Source organism: Geospiza fortis, unplaced genomic scaffold (genome assembly GCF_000277835.1).
Source record: "Geospiza fortis unplaced genomic scaffold, GeoFor_1.0 scaffold182, whole genome shotgun sequence".
NCBI classification, from domain to species: Eukaryota; Metazoa; Chordata; class Aves; order Passeriformes; family Thraupidae; genus Geospiza; species Geospiza fortis.
Genome location: NW_005054367.1, coordinates 354,060 through 361,813, shown reverse-complemented (window position 1 = coordinate 361,813; position 7,754 = coordinate 354,060). Strand labels below are relative to the sequence as shown.

General features: G+C 43.0%; 1 protein-coding gene across 1 annotated transcript in view; it reads left to right on the top strand.

The window, feature by feature from the left end:
* Positions 1 to 7,128: 7,128 nt before the first annotated feature.
* AQP1 (aquaporin 1 (Colton blood group)) overlaps positions 7,129 to 7,754 on the top strand; it is an 18,567-nt gene continuing 17,941 nt past the window's right edge. Inside the window, exon 1 of the mRNA XM_005424326.2 lies at positions 7,129 to 7,681. Within this exon, the coding sequence (XP_005424383.1) occupies positions 7,292 to 7,681 (390 nt within the window). The 5' untranslated portion in view covers positions 7,129 to 7,291. The remainder of the gene's footprint in view (positions 7,682 to 7,754) is intronic.

The window sequence follows — 7,754 nt, the reverse complement described above, 5'->3', positions numbered from 1 at the left end:
AGAGTGTTTTGCTTCTCTCTCCAGCATAAGCTTGGGGAGAAAAATGCCCAGTTTGGAAGAATTTGTCTGAATTTTTCCTTCTGAGAGAAGATATTCCTGATGAGAGACAACTTTTCTGTTCCTTTTCATGCTGTGTGTCAGAGAACAGGCAGTGGTGAAGACTTCATGGTCCACATTGCTGCATCCTCTGGAGAGATGCTGCTGTCAAACTTGGTGGCACAAGGAAATCAAAAGGATAAAAAACTCTGCTTCCTGATTCAGGCTGGTTTAGCAGTTGTCTGGGAAGTTCCCTTTTGTGTCCGGGTTGGAAGATAGTGATCTTTATTATTTCACAACCCAGAACTGTCAAAAAAAGGGTAATAGCTGTCCTGTCACTGTTTGGCAGCTGTGTGCAGCTCTCATGGCCATAGAATCAGGATTTCCAGAGAAAGGTAAGTGCTGACTCTGGAGCTGGGCAGCCCAGGCAGCCTAAAAAGTTGGTTAAATGGAGGCAGTGCAGTGTAAATGTCTGAAATCCAGGGGTGTGATCATGCTCTGAAAATGGTCACAATGAGATTTTGTTGAGGGGCAGGCAAAGAACATCAGAGCAGCTGCAGCTGTTTTTATGGCAGGCACCTACAACTGGGGACAAAATGCCACCCAAGTGGCTTTGTTGTTTTTGTGATGAAAAACTCTGCTGTGCTGATGAATTTCTCACTGCATTATAGCTGTTGTTTGGAAGTCCAGTGGGGTCTTCTGTTCTCAGAGGAGAGAACAACTTGAAATTGGAAGGAAACTCTCTGAGGACATTCAAGAGTGATTTTCTCTTCAGATGTCTTCAAAATCTCATTCAAGAGAAAACAAATTTTAAATAGTCTTTTCTATCAATCTGGGCTAAATGGTCAGCAATGTCAGTATCAGCCTCTGCTGATACTGAATTTCTTTTTCATTTATTGTATAAACACAGATTTTGCCCATTTTATATTCATTAATAAGCTTTTCTCTTCTATTGTTTTATTATGGTCTGGAGGGCAAAAACAAAAAAACAAACAAGGAAAGAAAATGAGGATCAGAAACAGGGAATTGCTGTAGCAAGGAGGCCCAATATGTAGTGAAAAGTTTTTAAAAAATCCATCAAAAGACGATTATGTTATCTAGGTGAACATGGAGGAAGGTACAGACACTTTTTATAGATAAGAAATGAAAAAACTTGATCAGTCTTCAGAACCTGCTTTGATTTCACTGAATCATGAAGTATCTAAATGAAAATTCATTATGAGAACTTTATGCCTTTGAATTTTGCTTGTTAGAGGGTGACAGCCCATCTTGCCTCCCAAAAGAGCAGGTGACTCATGTGGAGGATAAATAACTGCTGATTTCCCCTAGAGGAGTTTGTGAGAACCCAGGTCCAGCTCCACAAAGGGATTTCAGTGTCCAGCCCCATGGGGGTGTTTCTGGCTCAGAGTTTTCCATCCAGGACGTGGCATTCCACTGTGGGGAACTGCAGAGAGAGTTCTCTTAAAATGGGTGGTTGGGAATGAAATTAAGCAAACTAGGGATGAAATAAAGCCAGTGCTGTATCTGAGAACTTCTTATTGGTAATGGAAATGAGAAGGAAAAGGAGTCACCCAAACAGAAGAGGGCTAGAAGAGACAGAAAAGAAGGAAAGGGAATGGAAAAGGAATGGGAGAGAGGAGATGTCACAGTCTGGCTCTCTGTGATCCTGAGTCTGGCCCAGATGGAGGGAGCATGGCAAAAATAGAGGGAGGGGAATGATGGGATTGCCTGAAAAAGAAAGAACTTTAATAACAAAATAACAAATACAGAAACTGCATCATCTGAGGGCCAAGATCCAATGATGAGGGGTTAAGTGAACATAACAATTTATAGAGGTATTCTGATGGCAGGGGTCCAATCATGAACATGAACTCAGAACAAGACTTTATATGTGACAGGTCATGAACCAACTGAGAACAAGAACCGGAAACATGACCTATTCTAGAATAATTCCTTTAACATACCAACTCCCATGACCACACTCTTCTCACCATGACCTGACCTGTGACCATAGGACACAGGTTCTGACCACAGGTCAGAACAAGAAACATGACCTATTCTAGAATAATTCCATTAACGTTCTGACTCACATGACCACACTCTTCTCACCATGACATGACCAGTCACAATAAGACATGAAATGAACGATATGCACACTGAAACTTGCAAGGTAAAAAAGAAGGAAGTTTATTTCTCTACCTCGATATATATAGAATTCCAAAAGTGACCCTGGATTGGAGGATGAAATTGCCACCTCTCTAATGACACCGGTCAAACCAACAGTCCATCAAATTTCTCTTCCTCCAGAAAGGAATGGAAAAACAATCGTTATTTACATAAAAGTGCATGAGAAACTCCATTACAAAAATGTAAACATCAGAAAGCTTAGAAGAACTTAGAAGAACAGGGCGACACTGACCAGATAGTTCCCTTTCAGTATCCGTATCCCACTTCCCATGGTCTCAAGTTGATGCCTCCTGTATATGCAACTGGGGCTAAATCACTGTTCATCCCAGCTGGTTGGGTTCCCACAAGGAGAGAGGGAGACGACAGAGAGGAAAAGAGGGCATTCCCACCAGCTGATCAGGGAAGAGTTGTGTCCAGGTGGCCTGTGTGACCTCATGGGCACGGCTCCCGCGGTGACAGCCGCACACGCGGTCAGTGGCGCTCGGACAGGAGGTGCAGGACCCTGGACAGAGTTGCGGTGAGGATGGCAGTGATGGGCTGGGTCAGGATCCAGGACATCCCTCTGGCTGTCCCGAGCAGCCAAGACCCCTGCCAGGGGGCTCAGAGACCCTGGCACAGAGCCCACAATGCCTGTGGTTTTGATTATGACCCATGGAGCAAGTTACCAACCTTAGATGAAGATCTACAAGCCATGACAAATTAAGTAGAATGGTAGGGAATTTATCACAAGGTGGAAAAAGTAGATTTGGGGGTTTTTAGAATGGGGGTTCAGGGGGGCAAGATGGAGGAATCTGGGCATGTCCAGCTTTTCTTCTTTTTCTTCTTGGCCTCCATCTTGTGCTGTGATGTTGGCGCTTTTAGATTGGTTTAGAGTAGAAGCTCACTGTCTAACATAGGTGATAGGTATTGGAAAGTAATTGTAAACATTGTACATGTAGTTTTTAGTATAAAGACATAACACCACCCCAGGGGCAGGCAGAATGCTTGCCTGCTAAAAGACTCATCTGGCAGGGTCACAGCATAACTAATTCTTCTCAAAAGAGGAGTAATTATATTTTGCTGAACTTACCCTGGTTCTTTCAATCATTTGATTGCTGGACTTGCTTTCATTCCTTCTGCCCTTAGACTTTGACTGTTCCTTCACCTAAGAGGGAAATTCCCAGAGATTTCGTGTTAGCCAAGACCAAATTTGAAGTCACTGACATTTGTTTCTTGTTTAAAAAGCAGAGATCCTGCGCAATCTGATGGGTGGGATCTTAGAACAAAGCCTACCACTTCAACAAGTACATTTGTTTTCTGAATGAAATGTTAAGGGACATTTGTGCTACAGCCCTCCAAAATCTGATTTGTTTCATGCAAAAAAGGAGTCAGCCCTGAGATCTCGGCAGTGAAAAACCCATTCCTGTGAACTTGATTTTTTACTCAGCTGTCTCTAGTGTAACTAAATCAAAGAGAGCTTGGGAATACTCTGGTCTAAATCATATGCAGAAAAACCCCTCAGATAAAAAGCTCATTTTTCTTTCTTTTTCCCAACAGATCTGTTCTTAATTGCCTGTCCTAAACACTGACTTAAGTTTGGCAATCATCTCTATTTCTAGAAAAATCCCAACTTCACCTTTGTGAAGTAGAGTAGGTGTATCATTTGGAGAGAAATTTAAGTTTCAGGATTTTTAGTATGTTGTGGATGGAAACAAGATAAAAGGCACAAGGTGTTGTCCTGAGTTTCTTCTTCATGTTTCTTCTTCCTTCTTCTTTGTTTGGTTTGGGTGGCATTTTGTAATTGGGCAGAAAAGTCTGCACTGTGGGCTCCTTAAAATCAGTTATTGAGTTAAAAGAGAAAATAATCTAAGTATCAGTTCTTAATTAGATAGTTTAATCTTAAAAGACCTTGTAACAAGAAATTGTTGGCCATTTTGTGCCTTCTAATGAAAAGCTACCAAACTCACAGTAGTGAGACTGTTTTACTGATAAAAAATGATAAACACCTCAGTCCAAATATAAACTACCGTCTCAAGTGCCTTCAATCCAAACACAAAAAACCCAACAAGTTATACACACCACAACCTTCAAGCATGGTGGATAAGTTAAAACCATGCCCAGAAAAACTCTCTGCACAAACTCCATCTTATCTGATATGCAGGAAGTTGGATTTTGCCCTTTTTTTGGGCTTCTGGTGGTTTTGGGGTCTGAGTGTACTTTGTTTACTTTGTTTACTTTACTAAGCTCCAGGGTCTTTGCCATCAGCCTGAGTAACATGGGATGGAGCTTGGTTTTTGGAAAAGTGACATAGTGCCCTGGGCACCAGTTAGATTTGTGTTGTGGTGGACATTTCTGAAGAAGTCCAACTGATGTGTGCTTTCTCTACTCACATTGTCTCTCCCCTTTTTCCTTATTACACTCACAGAGTTGCATAATTTAATTTGTCCACAATTCCCTCTATTCGTGCAGAATATTTGTTCTTTTGTTGCCATCCCTTTCTGTTTCCTCACTTGGTGATTTTACTATGTACAGGAAAAGTCTGTCTCTTTTATTTGTGGGTGTTCCCTGTGGTTGTCTTTAATTCATTTCAGATTTTTTTTTCCTTTTCTGTCTGAATGACCATTTTGTTGATTTATTGTGACACCAAGTTCCAAAATATAACAAGAGAGGTTGGTAACATTTATGGAAAGACAGATGGAGAGTCCCAAAAAATGTAAGTGTGTAGTGACCAACACCAAGGTGGTGCCCCGCCTTCTCCTCTTGAGATGCATTTAATATTTGTGTTCCTCACATAAAAGTCTGGCTTTTCTGGGGTCCTGTCTGTGGCACAGGCCAGTCAGGGATACCGTGAGGAGACTGCAGAAATCAGGGGAGCATTTTGCAGTGCTTCCCCAGTCTATTTTCCCACCTTCTGAAAGTTTTCCTTGGAGGGGTTCTTCCTCACCTTATCAGTACTGATACAGAGGTGGCTTGGTCATCCAGTTCCTAATTGTAGGAAGAGGTGAGTAAAGAGGGAGTTTCCTGTGGACAAGGGTGCCTATCTGGGCAGCTCCATCCCACAGAGGCCAGTTTGGGACACATGGAAACTCTTGCAAACTATTCCCAGAGCTCTGCTGTCTCACTTCCCTGAGGTGTGTGATGCATGTCCTGCCTGGGTCTTGGGCACCCTCTTGGAAGGACCAGGGAAGCTGATCACTGGAGATCTTTGTCTCAGATAGTGTTTGTAGTAAATAAAAAATTCCACTGGACAGGATACAACTACAGTCAACTGCATTTTATATTAAAATTGCACTATGTTCCGCTATTTGGCTAAATTTGATTTTCTATTTGTCTGTCACTTTGTTCCTCATTGAAGTCCCACTCTTTACTTTTCCCTTTTTCGCTGGTGCAGTCCTGTTGTGTAAGTGCATCATAAAACAAAAAGGAAATAAAATTGGCTATGTGAAAAATCAAGAACATCTGATGCCTAGAAAGAATAAGAACTTGGGTATGTCAAGCTGCAGACATCTGGGCTTTTATTTAAACTGTTTTCAGATCTGTCACTGAATCATCTTTTGAAAACCAAATATATTTTAAAACCCCCCTTATTGGCTGTCTAATACTATCCAGGTGTGTGCTCAATTTTTTCCTTCTTCCTGGCATATTGTCCACATGAAAAAGCCTTGAATTAATTTAAGAACAATTCAGAAGATGTTACCAGTGCATTAAAGAAAGAAGAGAAAAAAGAGGAGGCAGGGAAGTAGGCTGCTTTTAAACACCCATCCTTCAAGAGTTGTGCCTGGGGAATTACCTCCTCCCTCTGGAGCAGATTTTCCTTGGTTTGAAGTCAGAGCAGACCCCGGGATTTCCAGCTGGAGGCACCCACAGCTGCAGAGCAGGCAGGGATCTGAGAGCTCAAGGGTTAATCCGAGCCGTGTGTCCCAGCCCTGCTGAGGCAAAGCCAGGCACTGAGACCTTTTGCTCTGAGAGGCTCTGGCTCTGCTGGGAGGTTCATTTTGTCTGCAAAACCAAGCATGTAATTTCCCTTCTCCCTTGCTGTCCCCTCTGTCTGGCCAGTCCTGTGGCTCAGCAGCAACAGAGTCTCCCTGGAGACAGCCAGGACAGCTGAGCTGACCTTCAGCAGGGTGGTGAGAGATGGGCTTTCACTGCAGGACTTGGGCTAGGAAACCCCCAGATTGGCTTTTTTCCTGCCAGTCAGGCTGGGGAAACCCCGAGATACCTCTATGCTTGGAAGGAGAAAAGTGAAGAAATGACATAAATTAAAAAAAAAAATCATCCTTGGCATCCAAATTACATGCATTTAAAGCTTCCAGCTTACCACAGTGTTATGGCAGATTTACACAGAGATTAAAAATGATCCCTCACGAGTGAGCACCAGCTCGTGTGAGCTGTGTAAATCCAAGAGTGTCCGTACAGCCGCCAGACTTGGCATCCAAAACATCTCTGAGTCCACAGAGCCAGCAGAAGGGACATTTCTACCTTTTTTTTTTTCCAAAAGAAACAGAGCTACTGAAGCCTCTGGAGTGTTGTTAGCTGTCAGTCTTATTTACTACTTTCAGCTGTTATCTGCTGCCGCTGAAGCTGAGCGTGAATAACTTACCAGCCTGCTCTGATAACTTTGCTTTCTGTTTCAGCTCCAGACAGAAATCCCATCAAAGGTTTCATCCCAATCCACATGCTGAAAGATGACACAGGAGTTAAAGAAGTGAGGCTGAAATTCCTAAGGCTCTCCTAAAGATTTTTCCAAGAATTTTAAAAAGCCTCTTAAAAACGGTGGCAGAGATCGAACGACGTTAAGGGAGGGGAAAAGGAAAAAAAAAAAAAAAAAAAGGAAGAAAAAAACTTTGGCAGGCAAACAGTGTCTTACATCAATCTAGCAGTCAGCATCTATGTAGATGTTCTTTCCTCCTTTTGTGCAACACCCCTTCCCTCCTACAGACCACCCAATGCCCTATAAATAATCCAAGGACTGTATTTTTCCTCCAGATTTCTCTTCAGACCTCAAAGGGGAAATATCAGGCAAAGGAAGGGAGAGAGGGAGAAGGGAAAGTGAGGAGGGGAGAGAGAGAGAGAGAGAGAAAGAGGAAAGATGGCTAGTGAATTCAGAAAGAAAATATTCTGGAGGGCAGTGGTGGCTGAGTTCCTGGCCATGAGCCTTTTCATTTTTATCAGCATTGGCTCGGCTCTGGGCTTCAACTTCCCCGTGGTGGCCAACAAAACATCAACGAGGTCTCAGGACAACGTGAAGGTTTCTCTGGCTTTTGGGTTATCCATTGCTACCATGGCTCAGAGCGTGGGCCACATCAGTGGGGCACACCTGAACCCAGCTGTCACCCTGGGGCTGCTGCTCAGCTGCCAGATCAGCATCTTCAAGGCGCTCATGTACATCCTTGCCCAGTGCCTGGGGGCAGTGGTGGCCACAGCCATTCTCTCAGGAGTCACCTCCTCTCTCCCAGGAAACTCCCTGGGGCTTAATGCTGTAAGTAAAAACTTTGAATTCCTCTCTTTTTTTTTTTTTTTTTTTTTTTTTTAAAATAAAAAAAAGGCAGGGT